This window comes from Chlamydotis macqueenii, chromosome 3, assembly GCF_036417535.1.
Source record: "Chlamydotis macqueenii isolate bChlMac1 chromosome 3, bChlMac1.mat, whole genome shotgun sequence".
Lineage (NCBI taxonomy): Eukaryota > Metazoa > Chordata > Aves > Otidiformes > Otididae > Chlamydotis > Chlamydotis macqueenii.
The window spans coordinates 59,570,379-59,586,410 of record NC_141558.1 but is presented as its reverse complement, the minus strand read 5'-3'; the positions used below and the strand labels follow the sequence as shown (position 1 = coordinate 59,586,410).

General features: G+C 39.9%; 1 protein-coding gene across 1 annotated transcript in view; it reads left to right on the top strand.

The window, feature by feature from the left end:
- Positions 1-678: 678 nt before the first annotated feature.
- The window catches only part of ARHGAP18 (Rho GTPase activating protein 18), a 92,199-nt gene continuing 76,845 nt past the window's right edge, over positions 679-16,032 (top strand). The window contains exon 1 of the mRNA XM_086745154.1: positions 679-791. Within this exon, the coding sequence (XP_086601280.1) occupies positions 748-791 (44 nt within the window). The 5' untranslated portion in view covers positions 679-747. The remainder of the gene's footprint in view (positions 792-16,032) is intronic.

Sequence of the window (16,032 nt, the reverse complement as noted above, 5' to 3'; positions counted from 1 at the left end):
GTGGTCCTCCCTGCCACCCCCCGGCCGGGGCGCTTGGCATCCCTCTCCAGATCTCAGGGGAGAGCTGTCTCCACCTCAAAAAGGAAAGCCCAGACCCCACCGGCCTCCCCGGGTTTCGGCCTCGTCCCGAGGTGCGGTGGCGGCGGGAAGGCCTCCGCAGGGCACCCACGCCAGAGCCGGGTCCCTCAGGGAGGCTGCAGGCCCCGACCCCAGTCCTCCTCTCCTGCCGGGGGTCGGTGCCCCCCGTCCCGCCGCGTCATGGCGGCCAGAGCGGGGCGAGGCGGAGGGAAACGGGCGGGAGGGGGATGCCTCGACGGCAGCAGGCGGAGCGGGGCCCGGCCACCCGCGCCGGGAACGCGGCCGGTCACGAAGAAGCGGCGGGAACGCGGCCAGGCCGCCCGGGGTGACTCAGCGGACACCACCGCCCCCGAGCGCCGGGGTGCCGTGGGGGCGAGGTCGGGCGAGCCGGCGGGAGGGCGCCGGCCCCGCCCTCTGCCCGCCGGCGGGGTGGGCCTCTCCGCGGCGCGGCCGGGCTGGGGTGGCAACGGTGGTTCCGCGGCGGCGGTCGGCGCGGGCAGGTGAGGAGCGGACGAGAGGCGAAGCCGCTGCCGCCCCGAGGGGACCGAGGGCGGTGAAGCAGCAGGGAAAGAAAGAGCCGCCGAGGGAGGAGCCCCCGGGGGAGCGTCGCCCTCTCGGCCCGTGTCCCTGCCGCCCCCCAGGCAGCGGCGGGGAAGGTGACCCGGGAAGATGGTGACGGTGGTGACGAAGCTGGTGCACTACCTGCACCTGAGGTAAGGGCGGGCGAGCGGGGCGACAGAAAGGAAGAAGGTGTGCTGTTCCGGCGATGTTCCACCGACTCCGGGAGCTGATGTCATTCGCTAGATTATTCCAAGTTAGCCAGGGGAATGTGTGGGGAAAAGGGGCAATCAGTTGTACTGTAACTTCCCATCGGCGTGATTTAAGACTTGATTCCTAGGATATCTGCGGTCTGTAGATATTTTTTTTAACAATTATTAAAATAATAATACTTTGGCATGAATTACGTGAGAGAAGCATGTAACGTCACCAGTTTTAAACATTTTTTTTTTCCAATAAGATGTTTTAACTGCTAAAGCTGTTTAACCTATTCTGCAAGCCTAACCAAAATCACAGCTCTAATTTTATAAACTTGTGCGGTTTTATGCTGCTTTTCCTTTACTGAGCAAATAAAGAAGGAAGTCAAGAAGGAAAAATCTCAGCCAATTTCTTACGCCTGCCTCTCTTCTCTTGTCCTCCTCTGAATAGTTGTTATTTGTTTAGCTGTATATTACTGCTGGTTTTGAACCAGAGCTTCATGGCTCTATTTGCTTTATAAGCATCAGATTAAAAAAAAAAAAAAATCTCTGCCTCAAAGACTTTATACTGTAAACGGAATTAGGAAACAGCGAATAATGCAGACAGATGGGGGAGTGCAGCAAACCGATAAAGTTATATTCTTAAACTACCAGCAGCTTGATCACTGTCAGATGTTTTGTAGGTATCGTGAGAAAGGATGCAAAGAGGCTAACAAGTTTACGAAACTTAAAGGAAGCTCTTCTCGTGTTGGGTGAGCATCAAGATATTGAGAAAGTGTGATGAGTACATCTGAAAATGTAATAAATGCGTGGCCAGTGGCCTGGCTGAAGGCAGAATTCGATTATTTCAGTCTGAGTGAAACAAGTCATTAAAAGTAGTGAAGACGTTAAAAAGTCCAGCAATTTACTTTTATAGGAGAAGTAGAGCTATTGGAGATGTGGCTGCAAAGGGACTTTCACCAGCCAAAGAACTGAATGTTATAGTCCTGAATGAACATGAGTTAGGATAAGTTTCTATTTGTGAAAGCTAAAAAAGAGGACAGATATTTCACTGAGTATTGCTGGGGTGATAAATAGTGGCAGGATCTGACAGGACATAAGTGAGCAAGAGGTGTTTCCTGGGACCAGTACTCATCAACAAGATAGAGCATATTTGCATGCAGAACAGATCAGGGAAGGGTACTCGGTCATATTTAGTGTGTCTGCAGGCTTAAAGTGCAGCTTGATTTTAGCAAAATCACGTAATACTTTTGTTCATCCGCATCACAAAACCATGACAGATAGCTGATGGATGTTTCAATCCATGCCAGTCAGGCATGAACAGCTACTATTAGGCATTACAGTGTGCTTATTCAGTGCCTCCATTAGCAAGTGACCAGCAATATAACAGTGAACCCAGAAGACAGTAAAGTAGAAAAGAGAGTGCATGAATATGAAATTGTCTGACATATTCTTGAAATATTATAAATTATGAATTCTGATTAAACCATTTAGTACGTTTCTGGCTAGCCATGCAATAATATTTTTCCTATATGTGAAGATGGAAATAGTTAAAAACCAATTAACAGCAAGGAAACTGAAAAATAAGTTGGTCGACTGAGTTAAGTGTAGTTAGGCATCTGATGTTCTGGGAAAAAATACTTGTCATCAGCATTGCCCCTTTTTCTACTCTGACTGTAGCAGACACAGAAATGCTAAGGGTCAGGTGGCATCTTCATATTCCATGTAAATTCTTAAACAGTGAGGCCTGGTCCATGAATTTTAAGGTTCTGGATTTTAAGGTTCTGCCACAGTTAAGTGAATATATATTATGCTAGTATGTCATAAGAAAAAGATACTTGAACATGAAAGACTGTTCTTAGATTAGACTATGCCAATAAAATAGTACATTGGGCAGCCCAAACAATTACTGTAGTCAGATCCTTAGAGAATCATGATTATGCCCTTAATTCAGCACTTACTGAGAAACAGATAATTAATTCAAATCACTGTAGGACTTGCACAGTTAGCAGAAATGTGGACATCATAGGAATCTGTCTTACCTTTGAATTTGACACCTTGCAAAACATAGGAACCCAAAGCTATGGGAATAATATTGCAACCTTGGGTGCTATACAACTGTTTTAAAAAATGCTCTTCCTGAAAATCAGAAGTAAACACATTGAAATACAGTACTCACACTTGCTAGAAGAGATCATGTAGCAGTATTTTGTCTCTTAGACTTACCTTGACTAATTAGCCCTCATAGTGGATGGTTCTGTACCCATTTAAGTCAACAGTAAAGGTCCCATTCAGCTCGGTCATAAACTTCTGCTTAGTTTCAGTCAGGGAAAAGCAGGCTTACTAAACAGGAATGGATCAGCCAAGAAAGTAATTGTAAAAATACTAAATTACGTTCTTAGCAAGGTATATTTCATATAAATATACTTTATAATTGTAGTTGTCTCTATGTAAATAAAGATTGTGCACCAAGTGAAAGCAGAGCAGTATACAAAAAATGAGATGAACAGTGAGTCTTGAGAACAACAGACAAAGGAGACGGCGGCAGATAGAGTGGCCCCAAAGCACACCACCAGGCACCACAAGCAAACTGAAGACAAAGACATAGACTTATGAATGGAAGACATTCACAAGGGGAGTGAATATTCAATGCTACCAAGGAGATTTACATAGTAAACTGTATTGCACAAATTTGAACTGAAGCATGGCTATGGTAGGTACAGTTCTTCATTTTAGGAAATTAAAATAATTAACGGGGAAAAGAGCAGTCTCAGGCTTGAAGTGCTTTTTTGGAAGTTCAATACTGGTTATGAATTAATGATCTGTTTTTATAACCTGCTTCTCAAAGTGGTCACATGAAGTGTGGCATCACTTGAGCTGATTAACAGATTTTTAAAATTACTTACTTTTGAATTCGTAGGTGATGTGTGTCAATGTTTGGGACAGGGGATTATCTATTCTGCCTGGCTTAGTTTTACCAAACCTTAAAACCTTTGCTTCTATCTTGAATGCAATTTAGTGTTATACACACATTTTCAGTAGTTGTCTGGCTTTTGCTGTCATTCCTCTGACAGAAGATTCAGTCAGAAAGTTTTGGGGTGGCCATGCCAACGTTATCTGTGATCTCAACTCCATTCTTATTGTGTAGCAGCCTCACTGCAATTTCATTTCTCTTTTTCTCTATACTGTCAAAAAATAGTATACATTTATTTTAATTTATATTGCTAGGTCTCAGGACCTGTCAACTGTCAGGACTCAGCTTGAATTTTGGCAATTCTGATTTTATCTCTACACTTTTTGACCGCTAAAATAGAGTTTTCTTGTCATCCCCCGCCCTATCCTTTTGCTTATACCTAATACAGTGTTTAGATAAATTCATTTATTTTTTTTCAACCAAAGATACTACACATTTGTCAATTTTCTTTAAGGAGCTGCAAGTCTTTTTCTTCAGAGGATACTAAACATCTGAGAAGCCCATGGCAACGCTGTAGAACAGAGGGCTCAAGGTCTTAGACCTAGGGATCATCTATGTGTTAAGGCTGAACTCTTATTTTTGTTTAAAAGTGACAGGATAAAAAAAGTGCATGCACTCTGCAAAATGCTGTTAGTAAAGACATACTATTTAAAGTAGTCAATTAATCTCATTTTGACTAAAAAGGATTATTGAATGACTGTGTATGAGCTCTGCAAAGATGTCAACCTCTCCCATCAACACATTTGTCTCCAAAAGAGAATGTTTATTCATCGCTGTTTTGAAACAGCTTAAAGCACTTTCTGGCCATTCTGTGATACATGACAAAAAAATTCTCAAAGTGAATTAAGAGGACTGCTCATCCAGCAGTTTTCACTCAATTAAACTTGACAAACTCTTTAGCTAAAGAAGGCCATCACTGATGTTTTGTTGGCATTTCATTTCTCACCATTCTGCTCCATGCGGTACTTCCCAGAACCTACACAAAGGCCGGAGGATTGTCAGAGCCCAGGAGGCATGAGATGGGACACTCACCATTTCAGCTTTTCACTAGGCTTGCCTGGTGCGGTAAAAAGGAAGAGAGACACTCGTACTGTTTAGAGGTGGAGGGTGACCCTTGCCACCAAGAAGGCGGCTGTCTGGCAGACATTTCTCAGCCTGTGTCCTCTCTTTCTGATACTACCTGTGAAGCCAGACACAGCCCTGGCTGGGTGGTCCATGTGGTGGCTTTTCCAGCATTGGAAAGGAGATGGCTGCAATAGCTGTGTAGTCATTTTCCTCGTTCTGTTAGGGAATACAACGATAACTATGGCATACACGTACACCTTCATTCTCTTATGCTTCCTGCTCAAATGCTTATTTCCTCCAGTCCTTCCTGACGTGTCCTCTCAGCCACAGCCTCTCATCAGCAAAACCGACTGCAATAAGTAAGTGAAAAGCCTGTTTTTCCTATTTATTTTCTTGCTGCAACAGTGATCAGTAGAGTCATTGGATACTTGATTTCTATCATGTAATAAGTATAAATTTTTGTCAGCCTCATTCCTCCTTTATACTTTCAAAACCACCTTCATAATCTCTCTCCAAAAAAAGAAGCCAGTGTGGCCATCATGGCCCATCAGCTTGGAGGGGAGGGTTGCATCACTTTAACGATTTCTCTCTCTGCAGCACAAAGATCAAAATGAGAAACAGTGTTGCATAAAGTAAGCTTTGAGAGATTAGAGATTTAAAGCAGGAGCTTGAAGTACTGTGAAAATTTTTAGAAAATGCACTGAAGAAAATAATACAGGCAAGCACATTTTACTTACTAGAAGCCAGCAACCCAGAACAGCTCTTAGCCAGTGTGTCCCACTGAGCTGTGGGAATTTGAATAGTTATCAGATGGAGTAATTAGAGACTGAGTAATTTTGTGGAGTTACTGATATGTAAGTCAAGCAGTTGGTGACTTTGTAAAAACATGGTATATAGTTGCAGTTGTAAATGTAATAACAAATAGTGAGAGAAAGGAAACGCATGCTAATTAAAAATATCCACCCAGGCTTAAACATAGAAGGCAAGAAGAAAGCAAGCACCAAGAATGACATTTGAAGGCAAGCGCAACATAAAGATGTCCAGCAAAACTGAAGTAGTCATAAACATTCAATAAATTTAGCAGTTTGAAGAACAGAAGCCCTCATACTTCATGTCCTCCCAAAAATAAGCTTAAAGTTGAGGCAAATATTTATGGAGTTAAAAATCCTGTTTGTTTCTTCCTTATGGCAAATCAAGTCTGGATGAAGATTATTTTTCTTATTTTGTCTGATTCTGATTTGTTTAATACTGTTTTCAAAGCTGAGATATCTGTAGGTGGCAAAGTGGCGAATGCAGGGGCATGCACTGACATAATGAACTTTACCATAATTCCCAAGGCAAAACCAAATGGCTTAGGGATTTACACAAAGTAATGAGAGCCAGGCCTACTTACCTTGCTTACACCTATCTTTTTCCTTCATTCCCTTTCTGCAGAATTGACATTTCCTCTAACAGAAATGAGTGGACAGTACCTCCCCCTCTTTGCAGTTGCAAATCAACCCCTATAGTCCATTCTATCTAATTATTTGATTTTTCTCCAAAACCCACTTTTCTGGAGATGGCTTATGTGTGATTGAATCTAATTGTCAGAACGTCAGTAAACATTAAAGACGCCGGGGACATATCCTCAGCATTGTCTGTACATTGTCTGTCTGTTTGCATTGCAGCTGTACAGAGCAACTCGGTGAAGGACATGGATACAGAAATGCTGCATCCAAGATTTGTGGTAAAAGCTTGGTGCATCCCATACTTAACTTGTAAGGGCAGGAGTCCAAAAAACTCTGAAATTTCAATAAAAGCTTAATCTCGTCATGTAAGCCAGGAACATTTAAATAAAAATATTATTCCTTTATCTCTCAAGTTGAACACTCAGATAGATTTTACTTTGATGCTAAGAAGTGGTAGTCAGACTCAACTTTAAACAAATACTAATTGATAAAAATACAGCATAGTGGAATGAATATGGCAAAAGAAGATTTGTGGAAAAATGTCAACTTCTGTGAAGGACCTCAGATTACTAGAGCAATGGTTTTTTGGTACAGAACATATGAATGCCAGCAATGAACATTCAAGTCTGTGTGTGTGAGGGTCACATATGAAGTTAAAAAAAACCAACTCAGTCTGTACTCACTATTAAATTAAGCAGAAAACAGTAATTTCATTAAGTACAACTGAGAGAGGAACTGCAGAATCAGAACTCTGATTCCTGCCAAATATTTTGCCACATAAAATTTGTAGGAGTGGTTTTCTTGGTTATCAGAAAACCACTATTTATTAATGCATTTATAGGAAGTTACTGATATTCTTATTGTTTGAAATAAAACTATAAAACTCCTATGTACAATTTATTATGAGGGACATAACATGAAAAAAAAGCCTCAAGTATCTACGGAAAGTTGTGCTAAGTGGGTTCGTTAGATCCAGTTAAAATTTGTAGTAAGAGACAGCATGCAGGAAAGTGAAGAAGTGGTTCAGTTCATGCTTTGCAAAAGTGTCCCATTGAACTAGTTAAATGGCTGGGGCCATCACTCATCGGAGAGGGAGCTGCTTCAGTGGAGAACTGGTATCCTTTCTGGAAGCTTAGGCTCATTCAGGTGAAAAGAAGTAAAAGTGACACTTAACCATCAGAAGACTGTAGTACTGTATGACTTCAATATTACTTCTATCATACTTTTGTTTGGACACAGACGTGGACAAAGATTGGAGGTACAAATAGTTTCAGTGGAAGAAAGGCTATACCACTTCTAAATCAGAATTATAAACCAAATTAATGCTGATGCAGTAGTATAGTGCCTCTTATGTTCTCTTTGTCTTGGACCTCGTGGATCAATTTTTATTCTAAATGCTGTCACATGATACACATCTAACAGCAGTTAAGGAATAACAGAAGTCCAGCAGTTTCAGATTGCTGCGAATAAGGAATTAACTTTCTGAAGATAAAGTAATGTGTGTTAGTTTGTACTTCATGAGCCTTACCCTTTCCTCTGTGAAGAAAGGACTCTGTTCAACCTCTCAGTCATAGAAGGGCCATTGGCTTCTCTGGGTGCAGGCATCCATTGCAGTTGCTCAGATCTGCACATGAATGTGTGTGTGCAGAAAGACGATTGCAGTTGCGATAACATCTGACAACTAGGAGAGAAATCTCCTTTAGAACCAGTTTCAGTCTGCCTTAGATGACTAAATTGAGTCTTTGCCACAGAGGTGAGCTGAGGGACCTTTGGCCCTGCACACTACTAGCGTGAGATCACTACAGAAAAGGGTGGGTGTAATTCTGTTATAACAATTTTGATCTGCTCTTCACAGTAGAGGATCATATGGTTCCACATTTGGTGGCCAACACTAGCAACAGGTTAACATCTTAGATAAATGCTACATTTTGCTATTATGACAGCAAATGCAATTAGACCTGGGCATAATGAGACAAAAGATTCCATAGCTAGAGAAAAGCACGTTCTCTACGAAATTAGAGACCTGGTATTGATTTGTAATTATATCTATTAGATAGAATGGTTTATATCTCCAGTAATCTTTAAAGACTACCATCTGCCTCTAGACAAACTTAAGAAGGAAACTTAATTTGGATAAAAACCTGCTATGGATAGTTAATTCAGTTAAGGGATCAATTTCTAATAAAATTTAAGGATTGGGCTGTGTGATAATCCTTTCAGCTACCTGCAGCAGCAAATTTGTCTTTAGCTTTTATTTCCCCCAGTGTCATAGGGGCACTCCAGTTTCTGCTAAGTGATATGTCCAATATGGTCAATAAAAACCGACTGAAACAAAATTGAAAAACTATTAAGATGACTGCTATCATAATAGTAATAATAACAGTAAAACTGATAATAATAGTAATAATAAATGTAAAATATACAGTATAGATATACTAATAAGGGCATTAAAAATATTTCTTTGTGAAATACAGTAGTGATTTAAAAATATGTATTATAAATGCATGCACGTGTACATACACTTGCTACAAATGGAATCAACAAAGACCCTCAGTGTTATGGGATAAGACAGACACGAAATGAGGGCAGAACAGAAGTGTCTGAGTAATTGTCAGTTGGAAGTGTCTCCTCAGTCTTTCAGGACTGCATTTCTGCTGCTAAGCAAGAGCAGTTTGAATGCAATGAACTCCCTGGTGTACACTGACTCCCCCTGCACTCTGTGTCCTTAGCAATTTCCTTTGAACTCTCTCACTCAGCAGAGTATAAAGTCCAGTTCAATTTGGTAAAGAGGAAATCATGATGACCTGTATATAATAGATTTAAGTGCAGTACAGGGTGTTATGTTTTCTTTCAAGATGTCTTTAGAGCTAATGCAGAGATACCGTTTTAATGTTTTGGGCTTTGTGTTGCTATCCATTTAACATTAAATCCATTAATTAATTAACATGAACATCCATTAAATCCTTCATGACATTTTTGCTAAAGAAAACATTACTTCATCTGTTACACTGCTAACAACAGAATATAGTTTTCTTAGGTAAGCCAGAAGTTCAGGCCAGTGCCAGAGGTTAGCTACATTACTCAATTGTGATGAAAGAAAAGCCTCTATTAATACTTACACACTAGGATTAAGATGACTTGAACGCTGTAATCCTTCCTGTTCAACTGCTGGCATCCTGCTGCCATTCGACAACAGCTGTCTCCTCCTTAATCTAATGAGAAAAATTCTGGTACATTGTTGCTTGCACTGTTACAAGCTCAGTTGTTCCAATTTATGTTTGAGTAAATATGCATATTTATCTCAATAAAAACCTCTTAAATGTATACCTGTATTACATGTAACACAGTCTTGTTTATTTTTGGCATCTGCTTTAGTAAGCACCCAAAGAACCAACAAACGTCATTCTGCACCAGTGCTTTCTTTTTAGTCCTGTAGTTAGGAGCACGTCATGTGGGACAGCATGATCCAAAACTTGTCATGAAGAAAAAACTGGGCATTTTGAGCACATAAAAAAAATGAGTAAGCATTGCATGTCATGACACTTTGTAATTGCCACTCTTGGCAGAAGGCCAAGCATGAAGTTCACAGAGTCTTTTGAAGCTACTGGCGCTGGAAGATCCTGCTTTGGAACTGGACAACAATCTGATAGCTCTCCATTTCCCGCTAGCTGCTACTTTCAGGAGACAAAGTTACATTTGCCTCAAGTATTCCTCGAGCTTCACATTGTTGGGGTACTTAAGCAAAGCTCGGAGTTCCTAAACTCATCCATGAGAATCTAATCTGGACACTGTTGGATCATGATCCCATGATAGACGCTGGTTTGACTGACAACTACGGTTATGTTTGCATATATTGAATATATTTGGTATTGGAAGTGGAATAAAGGTCTGCTAAATTATAAATTATTCCTGGAATGCAGAAGACCAAATATTTGTATTTTCTATAAATGAACTCTTAGTTGTTAACATTTTTTGAAAAATCTCATTTCAAGTTGGTGATGCACAGAAGAGTGACTGCTGTTGGTTGTGAAGTGGGAGAATTTAGCCTGAAGATTCTGTCCCTCTTTATGGATGTTTTCAGAGTTTGGCTTGGGAACACAATGAGATGCAGACATGGATAAAGGGGAGGAAAAAAAGGGTCACATTCAGGCAAATAATTCTGCACTTTTCAAGAGCAGAAACTCAGAACTGAAGGAATCCTGTGAAATACTTTACTTCACTTTCAGGTGAAGTCCTTTGAATTGAAAATAGGGACATCTGTATTTACAAGAACAACGAAGGCTGTAGAAGGCACCTGTCTTGCACCCACCATTACCCAGCACTGTGTGTGTGTGCTGTAGGTCATGCTGAGGATACCACTCACTCTAATAACATAGAAACAGGGGGAAGAATTATGTGAGTGTCAGTTTGGGAACTATTATGCTCTGATCCAGACAATTATAAACAATGCTAATTATTGACAGCAGAAATACTCAAAGCCAGCTCTTAACTTCCAGCAGCAGAACTCCCAATTTCTGCTGGGGGAAATGGGCTCATGACCAAGGTCTCCCAAAATCTACCTGCATCAGCCCAGTAACTGTTGAGGGAAGTCAAAACAAAACTGCTCTCTGTTTTGGAAAACACAAAATATTCCTAATAGCAGGACAGAAGGGACAAATGGTGACGCTAAGATCGTTGGCTTAGGAAATCACTGGATTCTGCAGTGCTCTTTTGTATTAGCTACTACCAGTACTGAGACTTTGCATGCAAATACGAACAGCTGAGGCAAAACAAAAAATATTGCAAACCCTAATAGATAGAATTAAATATTGCAGGTATTTTTGTGACACTGCAGAATGTATGAATAGTGATCAAATGCTTAGGGAAGAAATGGAAGGAAACAAAATATGGCATACACTGCTTATTTTAAAGGCCTATTGTGTAAACTGTATTTAATATAACCTTTAAACAGATGAGTTCTTGTGAGTATTCTCAAGGAGCTTTCTTTTATTTGCACCATCTACCTTGGTTTAGTCTGAAGTAAATACAGTTTATTTAAAATGCATTCTTAGTTTTCAGCCCCACTGCTTCAAACATGCCAAAACCAAACGATTGGCAGGACGGTCTGTGGGCATCAGTATGAGCAGGAATATGAGCCCCAGGGATGTATGTGAATGTATTTTTTAGAAGGACATAGGAGCTGATAATATATACTGACATTTTATAGTGAGAACAGATCTTTTCTTAGAAAGTCTTCAATCCAGAGGTATTCTTAATGTCTGTACTTTTTGCTGTAGCAGAATGTATTTGACAGTTGTAATTCTTTAACTCAAAATATCACTCAGAAATTTGGAGTGCTGCAGAGGATGTCTTTATGGTTGTCCATTGACATTTTTGATATTTACATTTCCAATCAGGACATAAACACAATAGTTTCACCTGACTAAAATGCACCATTAAAATTTAAATACATGTTTATTTTGCTAATACATAATTCACTGAATTAAGATAACACTGAACATCCACTATGAGCTAAAAACTTGGCTTGCAGTTTAGAAAGGGGCCTGTGTTCTGCAGATAAGTGCACCGTCAGTGTTGTTCTGTGTTTAAAATGTTTCAGCTACAGGGGTTAGAATTGAAGAATAGCGTCATTTCTGCAAAGCGGGAGCAGGCCAACCTGTGCATCACAAGATCCAGGCTTGGCGCTGAGCTCCCGGGAGTTTTTTGTGATCACAGCACATTAAATGTGATCCAGATTTCCTTGCATGGTGATGCTTTTAAGTCTAATCAGAAAACTGTATCCTCAGAAAGTTTAAGAAATACAATCATAAAGTTAACAGGGTGTGTTACTTTTTATAAAAGTTATTTTTAAAAATAATGCAGTATAATAAAGGGTTTTTTCAGTCCTATATACTGAATTATAATTTGTAAGTTTGTTCATTCATAAACATTTACACTACTTCCACTGTTGCAAGGAACCAGAATTATTTTTAATTATGGCCTATTTGAACATAAAAGTAGCTGTACTGGATTGGACCAATAGTCCATCTATGTGCTATCCTACCTGTATTTAAAAGATTCCCATACAAGAGTTCTAAAGCAGGGCTGACATTGCCGATGCCTTTGCCAGCTTGCAGCCATATGCTGCCAGGCAATTCCTGAGCCAGGTGTTCTTTCTGTGTATTTAGTAATAGTCCATGGATTTCTTTTCTGTGAACATGTCCAGTCTTGCTGAGAACCTGTGTGAGCTTTTAGCTTCCCCAGGATCCTGTGGCAAGTAATTCTGCTGTGTAATTGCACATTAGGTGAAATGCCACCACTTTCTGTTTGGTTTGAATCAGGGTTTTTTTTTTTTTGTTGAGGTTATAGTTAATTACCTTTAGTTCTAGTACTGGAAGAGATAGCGAATGATCCATTGATACAATTCTTTTTTTCCCCTTGGAGGTCTGTATCTTACTAGTTTAGGTCCCAGTCTTCACCAGCAGATCACCTCTGCCCTCTTTGTTTTTTTTTTGTGGGTTTTTTTTTTCAATTGATCCTATGAGTATCGTAGCCAGCAGTAAATTTGCTAGGATTACTTGTGTGAGAAAGGTATACCAAACTAAGCCCTGAATTAGAAATGGTACATTAATATAGTTTAAAGATGAATATTGTTTAAACAAAACACAGTTTCCATTGTATTTTGTTTGGATGCTGGGGGCAGTCAGCCTTTTAGCAGAAAACCCGATCTGACTGTACAATTTAGGCCAATATTTATTTTATTATTAATGCACATTGTTTACTTTGGTAAGAGTGTGTTTTATGCCAAGAGTCTGCCCCATGTACTTTAATGGCTTAGAAGGCTTTCTGATGTACATCAAGTATAATAAAGAAAATGCTATTGCTAGATTTGTAAGTGTATTCCCAATAGTCTGTATTTTGCTATATGCCTATAGGCATATATATGGCTATATAGACATATATATAGCGTAATTATAATTCAAGAATAGTACATAATTATCTATTCCAACACTTCCATATTTTCTGTCCTTAAATGTGAACAATACAAAATAGAATACACATACTGGGTCCTTATGCTTTGAAATTTTGGTCCTTGCAAAGCAACTGTGATGAAGCTTCATTTAAAAATATTAGCCTTGCTTTTCATTGAAGTACTTATCTGCAGTCAAACGAATGAGAAATTAGGTTGACTAAAATAGTTACAATATTCTGAACTGAATAGTTAAAAGTAGGGAATTCTACTGACTAAAGTGGGATACTTGAAGCCCTTGGAGGCTGGCATTCATGGTGGTGGGATACGGCAACATCCTGAAGTTATTACCGTTTCACAGCTTGTTGGTAGCTAAAAAATCATATGCTTGCTTCATTGGGAAAAGTAACATTCCAGTTTTGCTATGTAGCAAGTACTTCAGGCAGGACTTAAGACACTTAAAACTATTATGGCTATATATTGTAATATATATTTCTGCATAACATTACAGCACACATCATTCATTGTGCTGATTCCTTGTGAAAATACCTTCCTGTGATTACTGTAATAAAATGCACTTTGCATGGAGAATGTTGTAGAACCTGATGCTTCCACAAATAGATAACTCTCAAAGTGAGGCTAGGAAAAAGAAAAATCTTCAGCTTGAAATCCGCTCCTATGAGCATCTGCTCATATTGTAACAATAATCTTTTATATCAATTTTGTCTTCAATTTTAGTGATGCCCCAAAGCAACTGAAGGGAAGAAACTAACAGGCTAAGAAAAGAGAATGATTTTGGCAGGCACACAGGTTTTTCCCCTTAACTATTCATGGCCAAGAGCCCCAGAAACAGCATACAGACACATGGTCTCTATGCTGATTCTGTGGTAAAGCTAAAACTAATAGATATCTGAAGGTTCAATGTCTGAAGATTAGTTTTCCTAATTTTTGTAAAAGTGATTTGTGGGATTCTCCACTCTTGAAAACCAGCCTATGTCAGTAAGAAATGTGATTTTTAAGAAACAATAGCTGTACTAGTAAAAGCCCTACTGCAGCTGCAGTGGAAAAGCATTTTATGCTGCTACAGCCACTTAAATTCCCGAACAGGTATTAAATGTTGCAAGTACTTTTATATTGATAAAATTTTTCTACAGTAGGATCTTTTTTCTTTACCCATTCTTGAAGAGTCCAACTGGCAAAATTAAAGTGTAGAAGCCCCTAATGAGAAAGCTCCCTTTCCATAATTCTTACTAATTTTTTTGGGAAGTTCTCCAAAATTCGGTACTGTTGACAAGTGCGCAGCCTGAACTGTAAATGCCTTCCTGAGTGAGAAGGGGAGAGGGAGCTGACACCTGGTATTCCCATCATTTCAGTGGAAGTGTTGGGAGGAAGACTAGTACATGAATCCTTGTGGAACACTGCTGTTCCCTTCTCCTGCCTATTTTTTTTTTTACCCAAATGAAAGGATGGTATAAGTTTTTGACCATACTACTGTTTCAGAAAAGACCTGTGTAATATAAAGAAGAATGATGTTGAAATAGATCAAATGGTGATCTAACTAAAAAATGCAAACAAAAAGGAGAATCAGAAAATATTTGGTCATCCTATAATTATCTCCCATGAAAAAGAAAAACACAGGGAAAAAGCAATTTAAACATTACAAATGCTTTATGAATCCAAAACCCAAACAGAGAGCAAACAACTCACTCATTAATTCATTTATTCCTCAGAACAGAATTTGCAAGCCCAAACTGGCTGGGAGCCCATCCGGCTCCAGCTGCTCCAGGACAGCAGCAAAGCAAGGGGACTGAAGTCCTGGTTGGAGCCACCCTCATGCTCATCTCTCCTGCATCCCCTCAGAGATGCGCGTAATGGAGCATGAGTGTTGCGGCTGAGGTGCAGCTCACAGGACAGGAACTCGGGGCTGAAATCTTAGTCCCAGGAAAACCAGCGGAGGCTCAGCCTCCGACTCCAGTGGGGTCAACATTTTGCTTCATGTGCTCTGGCTGTAGAAAAGCTGTTGTATTCTACTGTCCTGTCATTTATAATCCCATTTTCCAAAGCTTTTTCAGCCTTGATGAAGTAGAGCTGCTTTCTTCACAAGCACTGATGATTCCAGCCATGGAAATCTGATTTCTTGTCCTATGACGTGGGCATTTATTGTATCATTTATCAATTTGCCTTTTATCTATTTATCAATATTTATTATCTCTTGTCCATAAGAATAGAACCCACCATCTGTAGTAATGTCAATTAGGCAATTAAAAACAAGTGCTGGACATTACATGTCTGCATAGACAGGCAATGAGGGAGAAAAAAACACGTGGAATATATTTGAGGCTTGCTTCTTTGTTTGTGGCCTGTGTTTTGCCATGTTTCTGCTTTGTCCTTCACCGTGTAGCTTGTCCTCTGTGATTGCACACAAACAGCATGATTTTCATGTGACTACTACTTGATTACCCCTAACCCACTAAGCTAAGAGAAGTGACATTTTATGATATTTGTTAGCTTCACTGTTACAATCCTGGGAAACTGCAGGCTCTCCCAGAGCAGAGGTACTTGTGTGCAGCTGAAACTTCCGTACCTCAGCCAGCAGGTGATCACGAGATGAAGGCTCCTGCAGGTGATGATCTCCGTGTGCACTTCTGGAACACGTTCCAAAACAAAGTTAAATTAAATAGGTGCTAAATTCCTTCCAGAGCAGCAGAGTTGATGGTATGAGAAGTATATTCTTTATAATATTTTCTACCAAATTTCGTAATC